The sequence below is a fragment of the Onychomys torridus genome, chromosome 8, assembly GCF_903995425.1.
Source record: "Onychomys torridus chromosome 8, mOncTor1.1, whole genome shotgun sequence".
In the NCBI taxonomy this organism is placed as follows: domain Eukaryota; kingdom Metazoa; phylum Chordata; class Mammalia; order Rodentia; family Cricetidae; genus Onychomys; species Onychomys torridus.
This window is the reverse complement of record NC_050450.1, coordinates 18,387,097-18,414,253: the sequence shown is the minus strand read 5'-3', so window position 1 is coordinate 18,414,253 and position 27,157 is coordinate 18,387,097. Positions and strand designations below refer to the sequence as shown.

General features: G+C 48.0%; 2 protein-coding genes across 5 annotated transcripts in view; one reads left to right on the top strand and one right to left on the bottom strand.

The window, feature by feature from the left end:
* Positions 1-27,157, bottom strand: part of Ift140 (intraflagellar transport 140) — a 93,176-nt gene that overhangs the window by 17,257 nt on the left and 48,762 nt on the right. The window lies entirely within an intron of this gene.
* Positions 412-26,911, top strand: Tmem204 (transmembrane protein 204). The gene is made up of 3 exons (XM_036198280.1): positions 412-1,345; positions 11,522-11,677; positions 26,133-26,911. The coding sequence occupies exons 1-3, from the start codon at positions 1,066-1,068 to the stop codon at positions 26,375-26,377; spliced, it is 681 nt and encodes a 226-aa protein (XP_036054173.1). The 5' UTR covers positions 412-1,065; the 3' UTR covers positions 26,378-26,911.

The following is a 27,157-nucleotide window of genomic DNA, read 5'->3' as shown; positions in this document are numbered from 1 at the left end:
CAAGGGGGTCATGACCCATGGTTGAGAACCACTGTTGTAGACACTGGGGACTCATAGTGCCTATCATGCAGGGGACAATGGATGGGTGGACGGTTGGACACCTAGTCCCTTATGATTCTGCCTGCCTATAGTGTCCCTAGCATCCCCTGATCCTGGACCTAGCACAGCTGGCTAGGTTTGATGGCAACAGGTAAGATGAGTGTCCTGGCTGGCGTTTCTGACTACTCCTATGGGACAGGAAGGTGGGAGGGGCAGCCAGGGGGTGGGCTGGAGCAGGCCGTTCCCATCAGGAAGCACATCCTGTTAGTGTCTGGCTCTGTGGCAGGGTTGCTATTTGTTGCAGTTGGCTACGCCCTCCTGTTCACCAAAAACAGCCTCAAAAACAACCATTTCCTCTCTGCCGAGAGACAGGGAAACGGGAGCTCACACACACGCGCATACACACATTTCCTTGTAGCAGGCATTCTGCTTTCCAGGACCTGCCAGTTGTGGCAGAGGCGTCAAGACGGGATAGGCAGCAGAGAGGTGGCCAAACCCACACTGCTTCCACAACCCTGCCTGTTCCTCTCATCCAACTGGCTCCCACAGGCAGTTCCAAGGAGTGTGACCCAGCTGATTCTCACGCTGTCCCAGCCTCCTGAGTTATTCTGTTTTCCATTGCTGTAGGCAAGAGGCGCCTGGATACAGCCTCTCTGGCCTCTGTTCCAAAGAAGACAGCCCACTTACAACTCTGGATTCTCGCTGGTGTGGCCGGTGCCCCAGCTTTCTCCCTGGAATGGGTCTTGGGGAGACCAGCTTCAGCACAGGCTTGTCCCTGCTTCAGGTTCAAGAGGGAGGATAAGGTAGGGCTGTGAGCAGCTCACTTGGACCTGTCCCATGGGCTTCTCCCTACACTGCCGACATCCTCATGTGCCTGGCTGGACCTGCTGTCTATCTTCCCAAGGATGAGTGGTGATGTTCTCTAGCTACCCCTAGCAGCATCTCGGCTTTCTCTGGATGCACAGCAGCTGACTCGGACTTGGGACTTGGGACTTTCTCCGAGATAGACAGTCCTCACAGCCAGAAATGACTGTGCAGAAACTTGTGGCCACAGCTGTGCTGGTGGCCCTTGCCTCACTCATCCTCAACAATGCAGCAGCCTTTACCCCCAACTGGGTGTACCAGACGCTGGAGGATGGACGCAAACGAAGTGTGGGGCTGTGGAAGTCCTGCTGGCTGGTGGACAGGGGTAAGGGAGGCACAAGCCCTGGGTCCCGAGCTGGGCAGGCGGACACACATGACTGTGAGGTGCTGGGATGGGGCTCTGAGTCAGCAGGTTTCCAGGAGTCTCGAGGCACCGTCAAACGTAAGTCTCCTTATATTTCTGACACCTTCAGGTGGTTAGGTGAGGGGAGGTTGTGCTCACGACAGTGGTGACATCAGGGAACCTGGGCCTCATGCCCACCCTGAAAAGCAATGCTGCATAACACCCCTGATGGGCCTAGGCTCTGCCTCTGGCTTCTTTCATGTGGCTGAAGGCTCTTTCTCTGCCATTATATGTGGTTGAAGGGTGAAAGGTGGCATACTAATCAAATCAAGACATTGTTGCTTGGTTAATAAGAAATATTATTAAGGGGTAAATCAAGAAGTGTAAGACCATGTGGATGAGTTCTGTCTTTATTTCTGAGGTAGTCAGGGCCTTTAGGATAGTGAAGGAGGCTCTGGTTGGGATGTCTAGGAGACCAGAGGAAGCATGTGGTAGCAAAGCACACAGTGTTACCTCCCCCACCCCAATGGTGGTCTTCTCTTTCTCCAGTTCTCTTGTTTTGGGGTCTACATACTACCCTGGGAGTGGGGAACTTCACTTAAAATGGCACTAAGGTTTGAGAAGAAGAAAGGGTTGCATAAATAAGATGCTACATAAAACAGGCATGATCGTTTACATGCAACTTCTCTCCAGATGACAACCCCCTAAAACTGACAAGCGGTCTGGCTTACAGGTACCCAGTCTCTACTACAAACTGCCATGGAGGCTACAGGTCAGACAACTCCATCAGAAGATGACACTGATCTTTAGAAAGCATGAGACTTAGGTGGGCATCCCTTCAGTGTGATCAAGGGACTTTCTGGAAATCCTGAGTGACGTGCCCAGTGCAGCCACCTCAAGCCTGTTCCTGACCAACAGCAGGTTCGCAGGCCAGGCCAGGGAACAGCATCCCCATCTCATAGGGAGAGGTACCTAGGCTTACAATGGGGGTCAGCCTCTTCCTTGGGGCCTTGACAGGCAGGGAGCCTTTTACTGAGAAAAAGATCAAAACCCATGAGTGCACTCTCAGAATCTAGGTGTCTGTGGGAGGCCAAACAGCTTTACTTGGGTCTCCCTCTGCATTCTGTGACCATTCTGGTTAGGCAGAAAAGCTAGTAACCCTGAGGTTCCACCAAGTTTCTCATATGGCCTTGGCTTTGCCCAGGTCTTCTGGGGGTGGGGCCAGGTGTAGGCCAGGGCTCCTGCCTTCTCCTTCTCACTAGGCTCTGAGACTTGCCAAGTCCATCCTGGACCATGCTGTCCCCTGTGACACATGTACAGTACTGCCCCCTTTCCTGCCTTTTGTGCTCCAGCAGGTGCAGTCCAGGAGCATCTTGGAGACACCCTGTTCTTCCCACTCTCCTTCTGAGGTCTATTACCTCAGGCCAACAGAACACACAGGGCCTCTATGACACATCCATGTGACAGCATGGCAGCCGCAGCTGCTCCTGCCCCAGGCACCCCACCTTTCCCTTTCACCTGTGCCTTCCTGAGGTTCTCACCTATGCGAACCTCTCATCTACCTAATGAGCTCCCTAGACAATCTAAAAATACTTTCCTAAGATGGGCTGCTGGTGGATGACTCTAATCCTAGTATTCAGGCACCAAGCTAGGCTAGCCTGGGCTACATAGTGAGACCCTGTCTCAAAAAGAGAAAAACAAACGCCTTTTGCAATTAATATGGCATTTGCAAGTGGCTGATCCTCAATGAATCTGAGCAGCAACTATTGCTCTAACAATAGAAAGACACTAGAAGCTTTTTGATATTAACAGGATGAAAATTTTGGACAACAGGCTAAATGGATAATTCTGGTTGCTAACACAGTCAAGCACACATTGAGACTGAAATGCAATAGGAACAAAGCAGCCATCAGTCAGCATTTCCTGAGGGGAAGCTGGTTCCTAACCCTCTGGCTGGGGACAGGGCTGTTTGGCTTTGTGCCCAGGAGCTTGGAGGTGGAGATGCTGCTGCTGGTCTCTTCCCTTTCATCTTCTCTCCATGGACTCTGCTCCCCACTAGTGCCAACCACTCTAAGTCAGCTCACACACGGTTCTTCGTGGTCAGAGACAATAGGAACCACATGGCCAGTGATGCCTGTTGCCTCCACCCCTGTGGATCTATATCCTCAGCCTGCAAGATGACCTGCTACCATCTAAAATCAGACCTGTGGCCAGCCTTGAGACTCTCGTGCAAAACCCCACGTTACCCAAGTGACTCTAGAAGTCAACCCTCTGGGGAGGGGCAGCTGCTCAAGTTCTACCTTCCAGACAGATGGCGTCAGGGGGCAGCTTCAGCCTTCATACCTGAGCAGGGGTACTTTATAAATCTGCCCATGTACTGTGGGCATATCAGTTGTCACAGGGCTGATTACGTGGCTTGCTCACAATTTCATTAGGAGAAGAAGTCTAGGGCACTGGGTCAGAGTACAGGACAGGCCACTCTTAGAATTTCCACATATCCCTGGCGGGGCCATCTGGCAGGGCTACCTCCTGCTAGCTCTGTACCGTGAGTTCTTGCTTGTAGAACAGATGGAGTTGGGATCACTCAGTGCTTTTTGACTGCAAACATCCAAGGGACCTGCCTGAGATGCAGAATAAACACACGGTCCATTCCATGACATTCTGAACTCTGGTCTAAGGGCTCTGTGCTCACAGATGTCTTGAAAGCACTGGATGGGAACATGGTTCATCCAGGTCAGGCTCAGGCCCCCATATGCCTTTCCCATGTCATACTGGGGCCTCCCCAAGAGGGTCATGGGGACTTTTTGCCAGTTAGCCATTCTGTTATGTGGTACCCAGGACCTTATTACTGACCAGGGACTCTCTTCCCCTAGAGAAGCTGGGAGCCAGAGGCCAGGGTTCTACTTGACTAGTTGAGCCCAGGTTTAGCTTCACTCTCTCATGCTCACTTTTCATAGCCTGTGTTCTCGGTCAGGGGTCCTTAGCTCTTTTTCTGAACTTAGTATGCACATGAATAAAGAACACAAAGTTGAACCCTGGCATAGGTCAGCTGGACCTCCATGCTACGCAAGGAAGAGCTAGCCTCAACTCCTGTTCTAGACAGCCTCTGAGCTTTTCCCCACCCCCTTGTGCAATACTGCTGACTAGACAGGCTGGCTGGACACTTTGCCCGACAGACCGTTTGGTTAAGCATATTTATGCCCTGTTCTCACTAAGACATCTCCAGCTGTGCATACAGGCAGTACAACAAGTCCTCTGGGTGGGGGTCAGCAGCATCAATGAGACTGCTTCTTTCTCAGCAGGGTGGGGCTCTGCAGCACTCTGTGTGATTCAGGGGATCTCATTCAGGCAGGGAGTGAATGACTTTGCAGAGTCAGTCATGGGGCATGGCGGAACCCAAGCTGCCAGGAAGGCAGGACGAGGAAGACAACAGAAGGGGGAGCAGAGGGCAGAAGGACAGACCAGCAGTCAGGCTGCATTCTCTTCCTGGCTCCATGAGCCAGTCTCCTGGCCTCACTGCACTGATCATGCGTACGCCTTAGCAAGCCACTTGGGTCAGTCTCTTTCCAGTGTGCCCTGCCATTATTCAGCTCCTTTCCTGGCCTTCAAGATGAAGCTTGGGGTACCCGCTGTGCTGTTCCTGTACTGTGAACATCACACTTCAACACCTTCCAATTCTACTATGCTTTAAAGTAGCAGAGTCTCTGAGTGGTTATATTAAGTCACAGCTCCTTAAACCGCGGGTTGTGTTCCCATATGGAGCTGCATAACTTAATGTGTGTGTGTGTGTGTGTGTGTAGGGGGGGCAGGTGGTCACAAAAAATCTGGCAATAGTACAAGTTTCTGAGTGTTCAACAAGCAAAAGTTGATTCTGAATCAAACGAGCAATGAATCAGAGGTGTGTGGGGCAGGGCTCCCCTATGGTTCTGAGTACTTCACTACAGCCGAGCCGTGGCCCTGAACACACAGTGCGTGCCCTCGGCACTTCCTTGTGCTTGGTGTTCTCCTGCCTCAGCGTCAACAGCTGCTGCCTGAAACACCTCAGCTCCATTTGGAACTCTGTATGTTAGGAATGGCAGTGTTTTCACTACTCAGCTTCTTGCTCTTACAGAAACACAATTGTTTCACAATGAGTAGCAAAGATTTTAAATATTTTTCTACCATCATTCCTCAGCATGTATGTATCAAACTGGTACATCTTTGGATTGAATTATAGTAATTGGTTTTTCTCTTTCTTCTTTTTGAGACAAGGTTTCACTATATAGCCTTGGCTGGTCTGGAGCTTGCTATGCAGACCAAGTAAGTCTCAAACTCAGAGAGATCTGCCTGTCTCTGCCCTGGGTGCTGGGATTAAAGGTGTGCGCCACCACTCATTGCCTATTCTTCCTCTTTTATAACATTTTATTTGCTGACTTGAGTTTCATTTAAAAGAACATCAAAAATTTTTGATTTTGGATTCAGACAGAATTATTAACAATTTCTGAAATCCCTTTACCCATACTTCTGCTGTCTTGTATCATGTATTAATGTGAAGCACCCACATGGCAGCTCACAACAGTCTGTAACTTCCAGGAGATCTAACACCCCCACACAGACACACAGGCAGGCAAAACACAATGCACATAACATACAAATAAGTAAATAATTAGAAAAATACCCAGGCAGTGGTGGTTCACACCTTTAATCCCAGCATCTGGGAGGCAGAGGCAGGTGGATCTCCGGGTTCAAAGCCAGCCTGATCTACAGAGCGAGTTCCAGGACAGCCAGAGCTACACAGAGAAACCCTGTCTTGAAAAAACTAAAACTAAACTAAATTAAACTAAAAATAAAAAATATGGGGTTGTCAAGATAGCTAAGTAGATGAAAGCATTTAGACCAAGCCTGACAACCTGAGTTTGATCCTTTGATCCCTACATGGTGTAAGGAGAGAACCAATTCCTGAAAGTTGTCTTCTGATCTCTACACACCCTTATGAAATGCACATTGTTGTACCCCCAATAAATAAGTTAATGTAAATAAAGTTTATAAATATCAAAATTTGTATCAACTTTGAAAAATAAAGATGCTCTACATCCTATAATACTAAATATTCAACCAAATTTAATTCTTTGTTCATTTTTTGGAGACAGGGTTTCTTTGTGTTGACAACCTGGCTATCCTGGAACCCTCTTTGTAGATCAGGCTGGCCTGGAGTTCAGAGATCTGCCTGCCTCTGCCCTCCTGATCTCTAAGTGCTGGGACAAAAGGTATGTGTTACCATGCCAGACAAGATTTAATTCTTTATCAATCACATTCATCTCACTACTACACAAATTTGCTTTTGTCTTTAATAAAAGGTAAAATTATATATATATATATATATATATATATATATATATATAATTATTTTAAAATGTCTTTATGATTTATTATCAGTAAATCTTTGGCTTGTATTCCTATTTTATCTGCCTATATACCTGAGATATATAAACAACGTCTTGGGCAAAAAGGGGTTGTGAGGACAGGCGTGGTAGCACACATCTTTAATCCCAGCACTTGGGAGGCAGAGGCAAGTGGATCTCTGTGTGTTCTAGGACTGCCAGAGCTGTTACACAGAGAAATCTTGTCTCAAAAAAAACAAACAAATAAAAAATACCACAAAACCAAACCAAACCAAACCAAACCAAACCAAACCAAACCAACCAAACAAAAAACCCCCAAACAAAAACTAAGTCGGGGGCTTGTGAGTGGGAGAAATTTAAGAAGCCCTATTTAGAGTGGAGAGATGCTCCCCCAGAAGACCCAGGACTGATTCCCAGAACCATATGGTGACTCATACCACCTCTCACTCTGTGGGTACCGGGTACACACACGGTGCACAGATATACAAGCAGGCAGACACTTACGTACATGAAACAATGAATTTTAAGAAAGACGCCCTGGTAGGTAGGGTAGAAATAACTCCACAGAGCTCGGAGCTGGCTCGGAGGGCAAACTGCTCACTGTGGAAGCGTGAGGACCAGAGTTCTGAGCCCAGTGCACCAGGCGGTGAGGTGGCCTGCCTGCAATCTGAACGCTCAGGGCGCAGAGACAGAGGAGTAAGCTAGAGAGCCACATGTGCTCTTGGTTCAGGTGAAGAGACCTCAGTCTATAAGCTGGAGAGTGAGCAAGGAAGATACTCCACGTCAACCTCTGGTCTCTATGCACATGTACATACAAATACAACTGCACTCCTACTCACATGCCCCAACACAAGTGTGAACACGCATACACCCCAAAGGGATATGTACACATGCACACACACACAAAATAAAGCAACAATACCCAAAAGTCCAGTGTACAGCTGGCAGAGCACTGTGTAGAATGCAGGTTGGTATAAGCAGTCAGGAATGCTTTTCTAGATTACAGAGGGAACCTTCTGGAGTGTGCAGCCTGCTAAATGGACAGAATTGGGCCGGGCACCCTGCAGTGTGTGGTTATTATTAGGCTAGCTGTAAAGGAGGGAGGTGCAGCCAGCAAATCAAAAGAGATAGCTAAGAATCTGAACCCAGCCACCACCTGCTCTGTTACACAGCCTTAGTCCGCTGTGGGAGGTGAGAGCCATTCGGCCCCCGAAACTACACTCCTGCGTCTCAGAAATTCACACCATTCTGCACAAGGAACATTTGCTCCCTCTACATCTTTCTAGAGTCCAAGATCATACTTGCCTGTTTTAATCTGTGCCTACACCTTGAGGGATATGCCCACTTGACTGTTTCCTACCAGGAGTCTTAAACTGCCAGACTCTAGTTCATCTCTTGTCCTTTCATTAATTTTTAGGTTTACTTTATAAGCATGTACACACATGCATGTGTGCAGACACATGCACACCATGGTACATGTCTGGAGGTCAGAGGCCAGCTTTTTTGAGTTGGTTCTCTTCCTCTACCTTTATGTAGGTTCTAGGAATCAAATTCAGGTCATCAAGCATGCATGGCAAGAGCTTTCACCCGCTGCCCAATCTTGTCAGGCCCTATCTCACGTCCCTTTGAAGCATCACCCAGCTGCTCTAGGGTCTTTGGTGATCTGGGTTCTGGCCAATGGTTGCTCTAAGGACCGAAGAACGTAAATTCTCAGTCACCAGAAGCAGGGCCCACTGGAGGCTGCCTGCATTGCTGTGAGTAAAGCGGGAGAGAAGCAGCTGGAAGGAAGGATCTGGTCAGTCGCAAATGCTGTTGACTCAGCCGCATCCCGTGTTGGTCTGGATGCCACATGCATGCTGTCTGGATTGTCCAGTAAGCTTAAGATCTTATACATCAACAGAACTCTTCATATGATCAGCCGGTACACAAGGTTCACTGGGTTACACCTGCTTGTGTTGCCCCTACACTGGTGGTGGCAAGTTGGAAGCCTGAGATCTAGAAGGGGTCCCCAAGTTCTAAATGATAGGAGAGTTCTCTGTACAGGAAGCAGCTTAAAACACAATGGGCAGGACAGACTGACCCTTGGTGGCAGGAAGTGGCACAAAACCCCTGGATGACGCTGTGTGACTCTACAGCCTAAATATAAACATGACCCTGAAAGGAGCAGGAATCAGACACCGTCCAGCGTGAAGATGGGATGTGGCACAAAACAGGGGTCTAGGTAGAATGGCAGTCACATGTCATAGCACCCCAAGAGCAAGTCTGTGTTCAGTTCATGTGGTAAGATGAACTCTCGAATTGCCATAATGGTCTGAGAAAGGACTGAAGGAAAAGGAACCTCACTTCATGGTTGCCAACATGGGGTTTTAAGTATGTTCTTCCCACCATCCCACATGCTCACTGGAACAGCATGTAGATGAGCAGTTTCTCATCCAGGGTTGCCCATGACACTTTACCTTCTGCCTGTGTGGAGGCTGACTGCTGCACAAAGTCAGTTTCTAAGAACAGAGAAGCGCACAGAGGCCTCCAGCTATTGGAGGAGACTTCTGAGGCCCATGACTTCTAACTTCCAGGCTCATGTGTTCGTTCTCACAGGCTCTCTACTTTAGTCCACACAGTCACCTACTAGAGTGGGTCATTTGAGGCAGGGAAACAGGAGACTTGAGACTCTGCCTTTGCTGTGTAGTGAGGGGAACCTGGGGATGTGGGGCTTTGGGAATGGGTTGGATGGCGGAAGAACAGTGAGGTACCCATAGACAGGCCTAGCAGAAGTGCTCACTATGTGCCATGATACAGAATCCACATGAGATGGGAGGATAGGCAGACACCGAGCCTGAGAGCTTTGAGTTATTTGGTAAATCTATATTGCATTTCAATAAACATTTAGGTCAAACCAATATTGGCAGTAATGGTTCAAAGTTACCTTCTAGCCATTTAAAAGCCCACTGAGGTGAGGCAGCCTGCCCCTGCCTAGGGTTGCCTCTCAGTGCTTTGTGAGAAGTGGGACAAAGGGTCTACAGGTCTCTATAAGCAGGGCCTTACTTGCTGGCTCACAGAAAGATGCCTGAGATGGCCAACCTCCACATCTCCTTGCCCACGGAGGAAGACAACACGACGGGAACCCTGGAGCACGGGCTCTTCAGGGGTCTCGGGAGGCTATTCTCTTTCATGCTCAGTTCTTGTGTGTCTGATGAGAACATCTGTTGTAACCAGATTCTGAAAATCAGCCTTTCGAATCTGGGGAGAATAGCACCTCCAGTCTTCCAGGCCCGCTTTGAGCTGAGCACCAAGTCTGTCAATCAGAACTCCCTAACCAAGGCTAGACCCTGAGGCAATGCTAGACCAGGAGACAAGGGAACTCGAGGCTGGGCTGGCATGCCACCATCTCACACTATGGCTTTGGTGTGACTTTTAATTGGGGGGGGGGATTCTGGACCAGATGCCCTCTCCCTCTACAGTTCACCTACAACATTCTGCCTTGCCCATCTCCTCAGACCAGAGTGTGGGGCAGGGAGCAGAAGAAGGGGTGGGCAAGCCAAGCCATGGTGGCGCACACCTGTAATCCCAGCACTCAGGAGCAGAGGCAGGCGGATCTCTCTGAGTTTGTAAGAGATCCAGAACAAGTTCCAGAACAGCTAGGGCTACACAGAGAAACCTTGTCTTGAAGACAACAACAACAACAACCCCACAAAAAACCCAAAACAGAGTGGGGGAGGGAGAGGCAGGTACAAGGGTTGGAGCACCACTCTGGCTGCTGGGAGAGTGAAGGACATGGGGCCTTAGAGGCAAGTTGGGTGGGAGTCTGGGTTCAGCAGATCCAGGTCTGGCTCCTGATTTGTCCCTTGCTGCAGAGAGGCCCAGGAAAGTCACTTAATGTTACAGGCTCAAGTCTTTTGCTATAGGAGGTAGAGGTAACAATGCTGAGTTTTAAGCTGGGTGTGGTCCCCACATCTTTAATCCCAGCACTTGGAAGGCAGAGGCAGGGGATCTGTGAGTTAGAGGCTAGCTTAGTCTACACAGTGAGTTCCCAGGATAACCAGGGCTATGTAGAAAGATCCTGCTTCAAAAACAAACAAATAAACAAAAACCAAAACCAGTGTTGAATTCTTGCGTGTCTGGACAGCTAATTGGGGACAGCAGCTGAAGACCCATAGGGTCCACTCCTCAGCAAGAAGCTCCCCCTTCTAGATTCCATTATAATACAGCACCTGAGCGAAAAAGGAACATTTTCGTCTTATCAAGACCCAAACCAAGGGATGGGGAGATGGCTTAGTGAGCAAACTGTTCGCTGTGCGAGATCAGATTCTGGATCTTTGGCACGTACAATAAAACTATGTGGAGTGGAGTGTGCTTGTAACCCCAGCACTGGGAAGGACCCCAGGAGTTCAGCCAAAGTATGGCCAAAATGATGAGATACAGAATCAGTAAGACCCTAATCCAAAAAAAAAAAAAAGAAAGTTAGAGAATAATAGAGAAGACATCTGAAGTTGGTGTTGAAGATCTCTGGCCTCCATGTGCACACACATAAAGCAAGTCTACCACCCCTCTCAGCACATGTACACACATGCACATATACAACACAGACTCAAATCACAGAGCAGCATTCCAGCTCAGGTGGGATGTGACCACTGCAGTGAAGCTAGGGGCCTTAAATGTCCTTAAATGGCCGGGAAGAGGACAGAACAGCATGAAGACTCCAGTGTAGGTAAGGTGCTTCCACAAAGTTCTGTTCAGAGAAGATACCCGCTGTTTGTAGTGCTTTTTCAAAGGTCCAACAGAGGCCCGGAAAGGGAGTGGCTATCTGATGATGAGTGTGGCCAGGGCCGCCTGACTTGGCTCTTCCCTAAGTGGCTCACCATACTGACCACCTGCCTTCCCTCCTTTTGGCCCACAGTACAGTTTGACATGATGCGTGCTTGCAACCTGGTGGCCACAGCTGCACTTGCTGTGGGCCAGCTTACCTTCGTCCTTGGGCTGACGGGCCTACCCCTGATGTCACCAGAATCCCAGTGCTGGGAGGAGGCAATGGCCGCTGCATTCCAGCTGGCAAGTAAGTACCCAGGGTGGGCAGATTAGCCACACTGTGACCCCCATAAAGCTGGAAGACATGCTAGGACTTATTGATATCATGGAGGGAGAGCACCCCAGGGCCCATTTCTGTTCTAAAGGTGGTTCTAGCATACTGAAGTAAGGTGCTCTGCTTTTCCTGGTCTACAAAATCTGTACCACATTGCCCTTCTGCATGTCAGATGCCAATTTGAAGCAGCTGGGGAAGAACAGCTGGCTTATGCCGGGCAGAGGTGGGAGTCAGCCCCAGTCTGGTTCCAATCAACCTGACTGATGGTACAACAGAAGGCAGGGCTTTCGTTGTAAGTGAGGCTCCCTGGGGTCTGACCTGGACTCAGCACACACCCTTGCTCATGACCAGTGAGAAGCTCATGTAAACATGTTGTACACAGCCTGAATGGACAACAGATGTCCACCCATGCATGCATACATGCTCCTATCCCAGCTGTAGCACAGAAGCAGACCACAACCTGGCCTTGCATGACATTGGGTCATCAGAGAGCAGAGCTGCCTTTCAGGTACTGCATCAGCCACCCATGTGCCTACTGATCTGGGGGACACTGTGCGAGATTAGAAAATGTGGGGATAAATTTGCTGTTATTTATATATTTGTTTGTTTGATTTGAGACAAGATCTCACTATGTAGCCCTGACTGGCCTAGAACTCACAGGTATCTGTAGCGAGGCTGGTCTTAAATTAACAGATTATCCGCCTGCCCCAGCCTCTTGAGTGCTGGGATTAAAGGCATGTGCGGCCATGCCTGGCTGAAAATTTCGCTATGAGAGTGATGGCCTTTAATCCCAGTACTTGAGGCAGAGGCAGGCGGATCTTTGTGAGTTTGAGGCCAGCCTGGGCTACCAAATGAGTTCCAGGAAAGGCGCAAAGCTACACAGGGAAACCCTGTCTCGAAAAACCAAAAAAAAAAAAAAAAGAGTGATGTCACCACAAGAAATGACCCACAGAATTGTGGAAGGTTTAGACTGGTGGAAGAAGTCATGGCAAGCTGTCCAACTGTGACCACCTCCCAATGACCAGGGGTTCCATTGCCGCATTCTGTGGGTTCAGAGCTCTTGGATCGTGAACAAGTAGGTGAAGCTCAAGCCTCCAGCAGTGACATCTTCACTGAGGATGTCAGTTGTTGGGCCCACAGGTGTACGGGGAGCAGGGTGTGGACACTCTCAGTTGACCTTTCCTTTGGGTCTCAAATGCCAGCCATCCTGTGTCCAGTGTACACTCCTAACAGGGGAAGTGGCAGGAAGTCTGAAGTGAATCATTCTAGGAATAATGGATCCTGGGCCTTTATCTTTCTTGAGAAACAGTTTCCAGAATGAGGCTGACCGGTATTTATGTGCTGGAGAACGCCTGGTGGGAGTCAGGAAACCCTGCTACCCTGGATGCTAAGAATAGTGTGGCGGAATGGTCCTGGGAAAGTCACTTCCCTGTGGCCAGTCAGAGGCAGGAAGCGGTGGGGGTGGGGGTTTGGGAGGATTGTGAAGATTCTGGAAGAACCCAGGGCTCAGTGGCAGGGGAACTGGATTTGTATCTTGGCTCTACCTATGTGAATGTGAGCCAGTCACTGAGCCAGCTGCAGTTTACCCAGCTGCAAGACAAGGTCATTTCTGTGACTCCCACTGGATATGAGGAACACTGAGATGAGACATGCAGATGTGACTGAGGGTCAATCCTATCCTCTTCCCACCCTCACCACTGAAGGTACAACATGGGACGTGTTTAGAAGTTTCTCACTTTGCCCTCTAGTGACCAGACACACAAAACAAACAGCTCTTCCCACTGAAGTGAGGGCCTCCACCATCTGAATCCACCCTCTCAAGAAGGAAGATGGAAGATTTTGAAAACATCACAGGAAAAGCTGAGTTTTAAAATGATATCTTGCTAGGAACGCATGTCTTTAACCCCAACATTCTAGGGGCAGAGGTAGGCAGATCTCTGTGAGTTCAAGGCCAATCTGATCTACATACAAAGTTCCAAGCCAGCCAGAGTTACATAGTGAAACCCGGTCTAAACCACCTCCCCCTCAAAATATGACAAGTAAAACAAAACTAGAAGACATCTTAGTGGCAGAGCAAGAGCAAGAGCTCTTTGGTTGCTGCTGCCTCCCCTCTGCAATGGTTCTTGAGTGCCAGTGTGACAGTCAACCCGACTGCTGCCTTTCCTCTTTAAACATCCCGAGACTCTTCCCTGGACTCTTCCCAACTTGCATGGGCCTGCGAGCAGGCCTGACAATGGCCTCCTGCAAGCATCTGCTTCATGAGAAAACAGTGTTGCTTCCAAATATTCATTGAAGAGAAACCAAAGTGAGGAAAACTTCCATGAACTGAAATTCAATTATCTTTGGCAGTCTTGGAGGGGATGGAACGGGGCCTCCTGAAGGGCGCTGGGGTTAGTACACCCCTACTTTGAATATTTTGAGGCCAGCCAACCTCTGGAGAGGTTAGATCATCTCTGTCCAAAAACTCCCCAACAGCTGGAGACCAGCGGAAAATGCCAGAGCAATGAGGGCGGTGGCCCCTGGGCTAGTTTGGGAAGCTTCTCATGCCTCCCAGGCTGCCTTGTCCCTTCGCATCTGACTATCACCCTGACAGGTCTGTTTTGCCCAAAAAGGAAATGCATTTGGCCTGTTTAGACTCACTTCATTGACAAACAGTACAGAGAGCAGCTATGTGCCTTTCTTCTATCACACTGCTAATTTTAGAGCTGGGTTTTTTCCTGTGCTTGGGTCTGTTTTAAAGCCAGGGAGAGACTGTGGGGCGCCAGGATGTCCTGTCACAGGACGAGGAAACGCCTGCTATTACCTGTTGTCAAGAGGACCAGTGCTGGGGTGAGGTGGGTGGGCAGGGGGAAGAAGATGAGAATGGAAGAGGAAAGGATATGGGACTGACTGAGGAGGCTGGGAAACCCTGGAAACCGCAGAAGCAACAAACCAAAGGGTGGACTCCTGTCTGCCCGTGCTCCCACTTGCTGCTCACTCTACCATATTCCGTACAACCCTGGGCTAGTAAAAGGACCACCCCTCCCCCTGCAAGAACTGCAGCTCTGGGGACCCTTTCTCAGCAACATCAGGGAGAGCCGTGTGAAGCTACTCTTTCATGGGTTGGCAGCCGTCTCCTGTGGTTTTACCCTTATATATTCAACCCAGCACACGCAATGGCATTTCCAAGGTCTGCTAAGGACTTTCCAAGTCTAATTTTGCTTCACCTGCAAGATGGAAAAATTCTTTCATGACCCTTATTTCATGCCCTCAACAGTCTGCTCACTGAAATTCCAAACTTTTCCCTGTGACAGCAGCATGCTGTGTGTCTGTCAGGGAGACAGGTCTTAAGACAGAATTCAACATAGTTAGAGAAGTGCCCACAAAAGTCTTAGGGAGACAAGGAGGGGACGTGGCTCCGACAGTATTTCCTCTACCATCAGGCAGCTCCACACGGGTTGTCTTGCTCTTCCATTTCCCTTTTCTCTTGTTCTCCTCCCTTTTTGGCTTTCTGTGGTAACTAGCACAGCATAGATTTAAAAATGCTAGGGTTTCCCATTGTCTCCCAGCCAAGGCCCATTTAGTGTGATGATCAACTGACTGTCAGCCCATGAAGATACAGCATACAGAACCCTCTCAACAGTGCCCAGAGCAACTGTGCACTCATGACCCCAGCAGGAGGGTCTGTAAGGAGAAGCCTGCCAGGTCCAGAGCATTTGGGCTGAGTGCTGATTTTTGGCCTCTCCGTGGAAGTCCATGTTTCTGTGAGCTCAAGCTCCCACTCTGGTACCCGTTTCTACTTCCTTACTTCCTCTGCTCTTTATTTCTCCTCTCCCTTTTGCTGCATCTCTCATGGTCTGTGACGTTGATTTTTCTTATGGTGCTGGGTATTGAACTCAGGGTTTCCCACATGCTAGCAAGCACTGAACCACTGCACTACACCCCCAGCCCCTTTTCATTTTGTTTTGTAGCTCAGGTTGGCCTGGAACTCCCCAGGTAGCATAGGCAGGAAGGAGAGCACCACTGAATGTGTACAAACGGCCTGAGAAGGGGTCAGCCTGCGTGGCCTCTGGCTCTTCACTGACACTAAGCGGCACTTGGAGCTGGGAAAGGAACCGGGGTGGGTTCACAGCTCTGCTTAGGAGGCACCTCAGTGCTACATGGCTTTTGAGGACTTCCAAATTCTTCAGGTGTGTCCCAGCTGGAGTGCAGACTCTAGGCCATAGGTTCCACACCTGGTTCTGCTCACTACCACTCCTTGTTAGAATCCTTCCACCTATGTCATCTGAATACGAGGTGGGGCACATGACCTTCTTTTCGATTCATAGGTATACTGTCTTCAGGACGTCACCAGTGCTGTCACCCTTCCTTAAAATCCTGTGGTGACACCCACACTGAGGAGACACCACCCCCAATGTATGTTCCCTGTGTCCTTGAGTGCAGAACCTGGGCTCTCCTGCCACTCACTCTGGGTTGGTTAGCTATCCTTCCTTCAGTTCTGCACATCTCTGGAGTGGCCTTCCTGCCTATTCCTCTAGTGTTTGCAAAGACGTGGTCCAGGCCTCACTAAGCTGGATCTGAAGACAAGATTCTTGGGGGGGTGGGGGCCAATGATTTAATAGGATAAAGTTGCACATCCAAAGTGCAATTCCACTGCCATCATTAGAGCCTTGCTGTCTAAGGAGCCCACTGTGAGGATACTACATACAGGGTCAAGCTGGTTAGGTCATCACTATCCCCTTAGTCATGCCAGTGTGGCACGACTGATACACGCATGGGCTTATGGCACCCTCTGTATGGAATGCCAGGCTTAGAAAGTTCAACGGTTTGTTTTGGGAGCCAGAGAGATAGGAACTGAAGGCCTCAGAAAACGACTGTGAATGTGTAATCCTGAAGGCCATTCTTTGCCCTGAATTCTTACTGAAAAGCTCCTCTCCTACCCATTACCAGTATGGTTTACATAACCCATTTCCAAATCCCTTCGGGCAATGATCCTAAACATGGCATATAGCATCCATTTGTCTTCCTGATGCAGAGGGGCATCTAGGGAGCATGTGGGTTGTGTAAGTTATTTTATAATTAATTACTTTATTCAGAATGGCCTTCATGCTGGAATCTAAGCCTTTCTCTTCTCTGACATGTACGTGTATGTATGTATGGGCAACTGAGTCCAGGGCTTTGTGCATGGAAGACAAGCACTTTACCACTGAGTTACAATCTCAGCTATTAAAATGATAAAACAGGGCCAGGGATTTAGCTCAGTGGTAAAAGCACTTGCCTAGGAAGCGCAAGGCCCTGGGTTCGATCCTCAGCTCAAAAAAAAAAAAAAAAAAAAAAAAAGATGAAGTAATTTTTTTCCACTTCATGTGTTTTGAGATGGAGTTATGTTTGGGCGGGGACCAGGCTAGCCCAGAGCTGTCCATGTAGTTCATGATGGTCTGGAACTCACTATGTAGTCCAGGTTGTCTCCAAACTGGAATTCTTCCTGCTCCTGTCTTCTACATGGTTCCTACAAGCATGCATCACCATACCCAACTTCAGCCTTTGGGTCTCTTTTTGCTATGAGGCTTAGGTTGGCTTCAAACTCACAATGCTGTGTTCCCTCCTGCGTGCTGTATACCTGCATGGTCCAGCATACTTGGTGAATACATCTCGTTTTGTGGAAGCTTATCAACAAACCCCAGTCTTGTGTGATACAGCTTTGGTTCTCCGAAATTGGTGAGCATGTACTTGCCTGTTTCTGACTGCCTGAGCTTTCACTTCGGTAGCTCAGCCTTTGCCACGCCATTCACAAAGTGTGCCTTACTTCACACACTTACTAGTTAATGGATGTTAGCATCCACCAAGACCACCTTCAGCACCAGGCTCTGGGTTGTTCTTTATCTCTTGGCTCAGCCAGTTCTGAACCTGGTCAAAATTGCCAGAGGTCAGGCGTGGTGGCACACACCTTCAATCCCAGGATTTGGGAGGCAGAGGTAGGTGGATCTCTGTGAGTTAGAGGCCAGCTAGGGCTACATAGTAAGCCTCTGTCTCAAAACAAACAAACGAAAAACAACCTCCCCCAAAAACAAACCAAAAAATCCCCACAAACTAACTACCAAGTCATACATGCTGGTTTCCTTTAGCCTTTCCCGGTAGCTGTATGGTTTCTTTTAATGGCAAGATGTAAGCATGCACTCATGGCTGTTAAGCATTCTTGAGGAGGCTGATGTTGCTAGTCTTTACTGAGGGTGGTAAACGCTAACTGAAATGGCCTCTTGTGAGTTGGTGGGAAATCTATTTTCTTTTCTTTTCTTTTTTTTTTTTTTCCATAGCTAGGCAAGCGCTCTACCACTGGGCTAAATCCCCAACCCCAGGAAATCTGTTTTCTTAGACTTGCAGATCTTGTCACAGCAAAGCATCTTTTGCTTAGACTTTGCCTGGGCTGGATAATTTCCTTTTTTTTTTGTGTTCTTTATCTGGTCCTCAAGCGCCACTCTGCATCCTAGTTACACTTCGTCTCTTCTCCCTTTCTTCCCTCCCAAGCTGAGTCATCTGGAAGCTTTAGAGGAACACGATCCCTTGCTCCTCAATCCCTCAGATCCTCCTACTAGAAAGAACCATCTGGATCAAAAACTTCATGCCATGTAGTGCTCTTAACACTGGGGATTCAAGACCCGCGGTGGAAGAGGCAGAGGCCTGGCTTGCTCATCTTTTCTCGCTGCACGCACAGGCTGGGCATGCCAAGCCTGGTGTGTCTGCAGCTGGCCCTTTGTCACTGTGCTTGCTGGACTCCAGCCGTGCTCCCTCTAAGGCACTCCAATTGCTTACTCAATTGCAGAGGAGCACCAGAGGTCAGCCCCAGTGTCTTTCCTCTGATGCCACCTGTGTGTATGTTTGATAGTCATTCCAAAAGGAAGACCTTGTGACAGAAGCTTCAGCCCCAGGAAGAAGGCAGGAAGGAAGAAAGAGAGGAAAGGGACGCTCTCCACTGTGCTGGAATTCACACCGCCCTCCGCTGGCCAGTGCACAGGAAGAGGCTGTTTGCTTTGGCAACACGACTTCATAGAGATGGAACTGATCCCATGTGCAGAGCAGAGCGCTTGCCGAAGCACTTCCCTTTGGTTGGTCTCTGGACAGGCTAATTACATCACTGAGAATCTGGGGGAGAGAAGTCTTCAGGGGAAAGGACACTGAGGAGAAAGGAGCCTTCTTTAGGGACTAATTTAGTTTAGGGGTTATGAAAGTACAACTCCAAGCTGAAAGCCAGCCTCAGCTTACTGGTCCATCTCCTCCCACCTAGGCTTACCTCTCTCAAGAACAGGAGGTCCTACAAGCAGAAGCTAGCCTTATTTCAGATTAATGTCTGTAGTGTAATATGCTGAGCTAGCTGACTCCAGGTACCTTCTCCCAGAGGACAGGAGCTCCTGGAGCAATGCAGTGAATTCATGGAGATACACATCTCTGCTTCCCATGTTTTCATTTGTTTCTTACTGACAGCACATGGAACAAAGGATGATCTCTCTGTGTCACCTATCTTAGTTCATAATGTCTCATCTGTTGGCTCAGGCAGGGCTTGGATGGCAGCCGACTGCAGGAGCTGCAGGATGCTAATAGCTATGCCTCTTAGTGTATCAGTCCCTCTTGTGCAGGACACATATCCCTGGGCTGGCCTTGGTACACCTAGCTCCCTGTGCTGAGGTTCCCTATAGGGCTCCCCCATATTGGGAATGAACAGACTATTGCATTTCCCCTTTGTCTGTGTGTGTTCTCATGTGGTCATTGTCAATCTATGACAGAACTGAAGCTCAGGCAGAATGAGTGATGTGCAAAACCTTTGCTTTTGTTCGAGATGGGGTCTCTCTGTAGAGGCTGGCCTGGAACTCAAGGTCCTCCTACACCTGCCTCCCCAGGGCTGGGATTGTAAGTGCATTCCACCACATCAGCATTCAGTGGGAGACTTTATTAAAAAGTTATGCTTTTCCACAGGGAACAACCTACTTTTTTTCTTTTTCTTTTCTTTTCTTTTTTTTTTTTCAGAGCTGAGGACTGAACCCAGGGCTAAGCAAGCACTCTACCACTGAGCTAAATCCCCAACCCCGTACTTTTTTTCCTTAACGTGGGTTTTGAAGGGCGACTGAGCTCAGGTCCTCATACTTGCATTGCAGGTATGTTGCCAACTGAGCCATCTACCTGGCCCACATCAACAAACAGTTTTTATCTTCCAACTTATATTTTTCAGGACATAGAGGGCTATACCAGGTCTTTTATGCACATGTGTTACATTTCTTTAATTAATTTATCAACACAGTAAGTGTTCTTTCATCTTTATAGTGTTCCTGGAAGCAGATACATTCTCTGAAACTTTGGTTTGTGTACATGATAAATAATATAGCTAGTCATGGGAACACTATATTACACTTACACACATATTATGCTGGGGCTAAGAAAAGAAAGGAAGGGCTGCAGATTGTGCTTAGTGGTAGGGTACTTAGCATGCACATCCTACCCCAACCCCCCAAAAAAAGGAAGGAAGGAAGGAAGGAAGGAAGAAAGGAAGGAAGGAAGGAAGGAAGAAAGGAAGGAAGAAAGGAAGGAAGGAAAACAATTGTGCACAGTAACAGTTCAGTGAGTCTGATGCTGGCAAACGTCAGGTAGCAGAGGCCCTGCTTCCTCTCCCTCATCTAATGCCTCCCCAGTGGAAGGACACTGGCCTCTCATAGTTGGTATAAGCTTAGCTCTCACACTGTCAGGAGAGAGTAGCCCTGCAGAGAACTGCCATGGGACTGGGAGGCTGCTCTGCTGCCTATACTGACTATCTGTCAAAGGACTTCGTGTTCCTTTTTTTTTTTTTATTAGAGTTCAATGCCCATACCTCCGGTATGGTAAGAAACCATCAAATGCCATCTTTGGGAGGATGGATGTAGTTCTTAGCTTCCTCAGATAGATACCCTTGGAAGAATTGTAGATTCATCATCTTAGAACAAATTGGCCATCTGTGAACTTCAGGGATAATGGCTAACATGGTCCTTAGGAGACTCAGCAGGTGGTGGCTTTGGTCATGTGAGACTAATTCTGATCATCCTTTAAGATCAAAGTGGCTGAGCCAGTGGCCCATGCCTTTAATCCCAGCACTTGGGAGGCAGAGGCAGGCGGATCTTTGTGTTCAAGGCCAGCCTGGTCTACAGAGATCCAGGACAGCCAGGGCTCCAGGGGGGCCTTTACTCAGCCATGGCCAGCAGGTCACTAAAAAGCAGAGGCAGCCATTAACATTCCTCCTTTCTCACAGGTTCACACCATTCTGTTTTGTTTTGCATTTGCTAAGATTTTCCTCAGATTATTTACTTAGCAAGTAATTACTGACAGTCCTTGGAGTGGAGGAGTTCTGGCACCAGGGACATGGGAGAGAGAGACAAAAGGAGCATTATGAGGAGACCAAGCTCCAGAAGAGCCAAGGGATGGACACAATGCTAAACTAAATCTCTCCTAACCATGAAGTATGGGGACCGAGAAGAGTCCCCTCCTCCTAGGCTGTGGCTGAGTTGTGGAAGCATGGGTGGCAGAACAGGCAGGGCTGCCAGGCTGAGGCGCAGATTTACATTCTAAGGCACCAGGAAGCATTTTACACATGGGGAAGACACAAGCTTCGCTCTATGAAGATGGCAGAGAGGCTGTGAGTGGAGGTATCAGACACGCCAACATCTTCTGCAGTGTCAGCCAGCACAACTGCGGGACATGGAGCAGCTGATTTGCTGCATTCCTTGCAGGAGGAAGAGCCTGTCCCTGCAGAATCTGAAGTTGTTTCTCAATCTGTTGGCATGTTTCACTGTGATGCACTGGCACAGAGGAGTCAAGAGCAGGGATGACTCCTGCATGTGTGACAACCTGACCCTGAAGACGGCGCCCCCTACGAGACCCTTCCTTCTCTTGCAGTTGTCCTGTCACACCTGACTTTTCTCGACAGTTTTATGGCCTGTGTACTTTCTGGAGATGCAGCTTAGCCCATATTTGAACTATTCAGAGACTTCCTGTATGTGCTCTTATGATTCCCTCTCTCTGCCAACCTGCAGTTCAAGCTGGGCTGTCCCAGTGGCCCCATCAGAGGAGGCTGACTTGGTTCATGACTACATGAGTTTCATATTATAATGTTCTCTGGAGTGCAACTGTGGGCCCCAGGGCCATACCACACTACTTTTGCAAAGCCTTGACTAAAGCAGGTCTCATTATCCTTCATGTGGCAACACTTGCTGTTTTCTTCCTGCTAAGTACCCTAGTCCCGTGAATGTACCTTAGTCCTTACCAGAAGGTTCATGGTCATTCAAAAATTTTAATCAAAACAAGTTTCCAGAGAATGCTACTACTACTACTTTTTTTTTTAAAAAGAACTTTGCTGGGCAGTGGTGGCCCACACCTTTAATCCCAGCATTTGAGAGGCAGAAACTCTGTGAGTTTGAGGCTAGCCTAGTCTACAAATCGAGTCCCAGGACAATAAGAGCTACACAGAGAAACTCTGTCTCAAACAAACAAACAACAACAACAAAAAGAATTTTTTTTTTAAAGATTTATTTATTTATTATGTATACAGTGTTCTGCCTGCATTTATGTCTGCAGGTCAGAAGAGGGCACCAGATCTCATTACAGATGGTTGTGAGCCACCATGTGGTGGTTGGGAATTGAATTCAGGACCTCTGGAAGAGCAGCCAGTGCTCTTAACCTCTGAGCCACCTCTCCAGCCCCAAGAATTAATTCTTTTTTTTTTTTTTTTTTTTAAAGATTTATTTATTTATTATGTGTACAGTGTTCTGTTTGTATGTATCCCTGCAGGCCAGAAGAGGGAGCCAGATCTCATTACAGATGGTTTTGAGCCACCATATGGGTGCTGGGAATTGAACTCAGGACCTCTGGAAGAACAGCCAGTGTTCTTAACCTCTGAGCCATCTCTCCAGCCCAAGAATTAATTCTTTTAAAAAGATTTTTAAACATTTTAAAATTATATGTATATGTGTGTATCCGTACATTTATGAGTGCAGGTACCCAAGGAGTCCAGAAGAGAATGCTGGATCCCCTGGGGCTTGAGTTTCAGGCACTTGTGAGCCACCTAATATGGGTGCTGAAAACCAAACCCAGGACCTCTGCAAGAGCAGTATGTACTCTTAACCACTGAGCCATCTCTCCAGCCCCAAGAAAATGTTTTTGTTTGTTTTTTGCTTTTTTGTGACAGGGTTTCTTTGTGTAGCCCTGGCTGTCCTGGAACTCTATCTGTAAACCAGACTGGCCTCAAACTCACACAGATTAACCTGACTCTGCCTCCTTAAAAGCTGGGATTAAATGCATGTGCCACCAACGCCCGGCAAGAAAATTTCTTGTAAGAGGCTACCTTCAGACCCTTTCTGCTTACACATCAGTGATGCAGACCAACTCCAAGACAAACAAGGAGGCTGTGTGGGTATTTGACTCTGCTTCAGTTCACCCTGTTAATTAATCTGTTCCATTTTGATGAAGGATATTGTGGATATAAAGCTGGAGCCACTCAGCAAAAATTTAAAATTTTGTACATATGTGTAGTGAATACGTGTGTGCAGGTACACTTGCCTGTATGTGTGTAGTCTAGAGGTTGACTTTGGGTATCTTCCTCTATTGCTCTCTACCTCTTTTGTTAAATGTCATTTTGTGTGTATGTATAAAATGTATATAGGAGTATGCATGTCACAGCACATGCATGGCATGCATGGAGGTCAGAGGACAAGTTTTGTGGAGTTAGTTCTCTCTTCCCACCTTCATGTCGGTTCTGGGGATTGAATTCCAGTTGTCAGGTTATATCATTGGGCAGCAAGTGCCTTTACCACTGAGCCACCTCACTGGATCCTCCAGCTTATTTCTGAGACAGGGTCTAAAGCTGAGACATCTGAGACATTGACACTGAACCTGGAGCTCACCCTTCAGGTTAGACTGGTTGCCTAGTGTGTGCTTTTCTCCTTCCCCAGGGACCCACCTATCTTTATCTCTTACAGTTACAGACTCACACTGCCATGTCTGGCTTTTTCTGGGAATCTGAATTCAAGTCCTCACGTTTATATGGCAATCATTTTACCCACTGAGCTACCTCTCCAACCCAATCAAATTTTAAACATGTCCCTTTGCATGCACAGACCAAAAGGGAAACTCAGGAAAGTGAGAGCAGTGTAGATACTTGGTAGCAACTGGTTCCTGCTGATGGCCAAGTTTCCTCCTACTTGCCCACCCTCTTGGCATCTTTCTTTCTGTGGTCTTGTTTCCTTAGGCTTCATATCCTCCCTTGTTTATTACTTATTGTTTCAGAAGACACCTGCTGGCAACCTGTGTATCCAGGCTGCTCAATTCCAACCTCTTCTCAGTCTTGAAATAAGCATAAAAAGTTCCTTTGGCTGTTAATCATGTCCAAAGACCTGAGAACGAGGAGACAGACTGAAAGCATTTATTTCTACATGCCTTAGACAGAATGCCAGCTCCAACTGCTTACTCTACTAACATGAATGTCTGTAGCATGAAGCTGAACAGAAGCCTCTCTCTTCACTGGTAGGGAAGTTGCCTCTAGTAAGCAGGTAGTACAATGGAATGAAGTGTGTGTGTCCCCTAAACTCGATCTGTAGATTAGGCTGGCCTTGAACCCAGAGACCAACCTGCCTTTACCTTCCAAGTACTGGGATTAAAGACATGAGCCACAACACCCAGCTTGGAACGCAATTTTTTTTTCCCCCAGAGCTGAGGACTGAACCCAGGGCCGAGCACTTGCAAGCACTCTACCACTGAGCTAAATCCCCAACCCTGGAATGCAAATTTTAATAGCTCTTCATGTGTGAAAAGTTCCACAAAGAACTACAATCAACATGGACATGAGTTTTAATCATTTAGGACAAGATGAGGGAGAACAAACTCTTTCAGTTCCTAACTTCTGGAAGGTCCAGTGACGAGAAGATAACAAGGGCCGAGTTTTAGAAAAGTCAAAGCTGCTATTCCCCTGTCCTTCCAGTCTGTCTCTCTTGATGCTGCTCTTTGCTCTGGGACCACAGGAGCCTCATGATTTTGTCTTTCAAGGAAAGCAGTGGTGGTTTTGTGAGTGAATGGCACAGTCACAATAGACCTACAGATGCCGATATGCAGGGCTGTAGAGGACAGCAGCAGGGGTTCCACTTAACCAGAGCTCTGGGAAAGGATTTGGATGAATCTGAGGGGCTAGACCAACTCCAGTGATGGGAGAGTCTAGCCGGAGAAAGCCCCAGCTAGATGGTTGGAGGAGGGTGTTGCTGGAGAAGAAGTGGTATTGGTCTGTGGTACGGGCAATATGGGATGGGACCTCTGTGACCTCCTCCCTTCCCCATGCCTGTTTCTGCCCTGCTCTTTTCCCTCTTGTTCCCACAGCTTCTGGGCAGCAGCATGGCAGAGCGTCTGTCCACCAAGACCCACAGACTTCCCAGTGCTGCCTTCTCTGTCAAGCAGTGTGTCCTTACGTCCTAGTTGACACAGTCTGGGCAGAAAACTGAGACGTTCCTATTATAGGAACCAACAAGACCAAGCCATTGTCATTCCTTAAGAGAGGAATTAATGAGAGCCAGACATGGTGGTACAGTACTCAGGAGGGTGAAACAGGATGCCGATCAAGAGTTCAAGGCTAGCCAGGGCTACACAGTGAGATCTAGTCACAAAAGCAAGCAAACAAACAAGCAAACAGTAATCAGGACAGTGGTGTCACTCTTGACTGAACATGCGTGCATGTTAACCTGCTAGCAGCTCCTGACTCACCTCTCCTGCCCCTTATGCGGTGTCAGGTTATGAAGAGGGAAGGTGCAGAAGGAAAATCAGCCCCAGAGCACAGAAGGAGGTACGGTGGGAAGAGGGAAACTTTGAGAAGAAAAAGGAAACCAAACATATCAAAACCAGACCTGAGCTAGGCTCCAACCTGGCTGTGCTTGCGAGATGTGGGCTCTAGGTCACCCTGATCAGAAGAAAGGGAACCTCTGCTCCCTCTGACAGCAGAGCCATGGGTATGAAAATTCCCCAGCATGGATTTAAACCAACAAATGCCAGTCTGTTTCTAGATAAGATTTAACAACTATCTGGTTTTGCTTCAAATGAATTCAACATTTATCAAAGTCAGAGATAACTGAACTCAATTTAACAAAATTATGGCTGGTTCTGTCTGGGGCTGGGAAGGCTGCCTGCCAGGTGTGGGGACTGTAGAAGCTGTACTGACCCTCAACAGCAGGCCTGATCCCCAGAGGTTGACAGGACAGGACCCTCTACTGTCTCCTCCTGCTGCTGCCCAGAGTTACAGCCTGGCTGCAACCTCCAGGTGCAAAGGCTGCAAGAGAGAAGAAGGTGGGTACAAAGTAGCTTAGCCCCCATCTAGGAGGAAAGCACTGAAGGAGAGGGGCACAGCCTGCCTCCTGGGGACTCACGTATAAGCCATTAACCTATTCTCTCCTCTCTGTAGGCTTTGTGCTGGTCATCGGACTGGTGACCTTCTACAGAATTGGCCCTTACACCAACTTATCTTGGTCTTGCTACCTGAACATTGGTGCCTGCCTTCTGGCCACCCTGGCAGCTGCAATGCTCATCTGGAACATTCTTCACCGGAGGGAGGACTGCATGGCACCCCGGGTGATTGTCATCAGCCGCTCTCTCACAGCACGGTTTCGCCGTGGCTTGGATAATGACTATGTGGAGTCTCCATGCTGAGAACACCCTTATTGGGACTTTCTCTATGAATAACCACTGTAACGTCATAGTCTAGAAACCAACTGCCTGTCCCTGCTTGTGCAGAGGTGTGGGGCAAGTCTAGGTTACCTATACATACATATGTATGATACTCATGTACATTTATTATGTTACATATGAATATATTATGTGTCTATACGTCATGTGTGCCACCCTACTTCTGACACAGTCTTCCTTGACCAGCACAGCACGGCTTCACATCATGCAGGTTTAAAAGGTGGCGACTAGAAGCTGAGGCAGGGTAGGAGGCAGTGTGGGCACCTTGCTCTCCACCTCCATTTGGGGTTAATTTATTCTGCATCTACTAAGATGGCATCCTTGGTTACTTTTATAAAGCAGAACATACAGGAAGCTTTTCATGAAGGGTCTGATAATCCTTGAATGAAACAGAACTTATAACAGGTGGTAGCGGTTTTATGCCAGAATCCAGTTAGAAGTGTACGTTTTACTCCTGATTATTTGTCTAAGTTAAAATAAACACAAACCTCTGAACTGTGTCTAAAACGTGTGTTTTATAAACTCCATTTATATTTCTACATTTTTCTGAGACTTTTGTGGGATAACACTAAAAAGGACTGAAAAGAACTCATTAAGGATCCAGAGGAGGCACCCCATAATTTGTGCACCCCAGAAGTCCACATCTGTGAAGTCCACATACCTAAACTCGGAAAACTGTGGCCTGTCCCAGCAGATCAACAAGCAGAATTGAAAGGATGAAATCTGATAGCTTTCTCCAGGAAA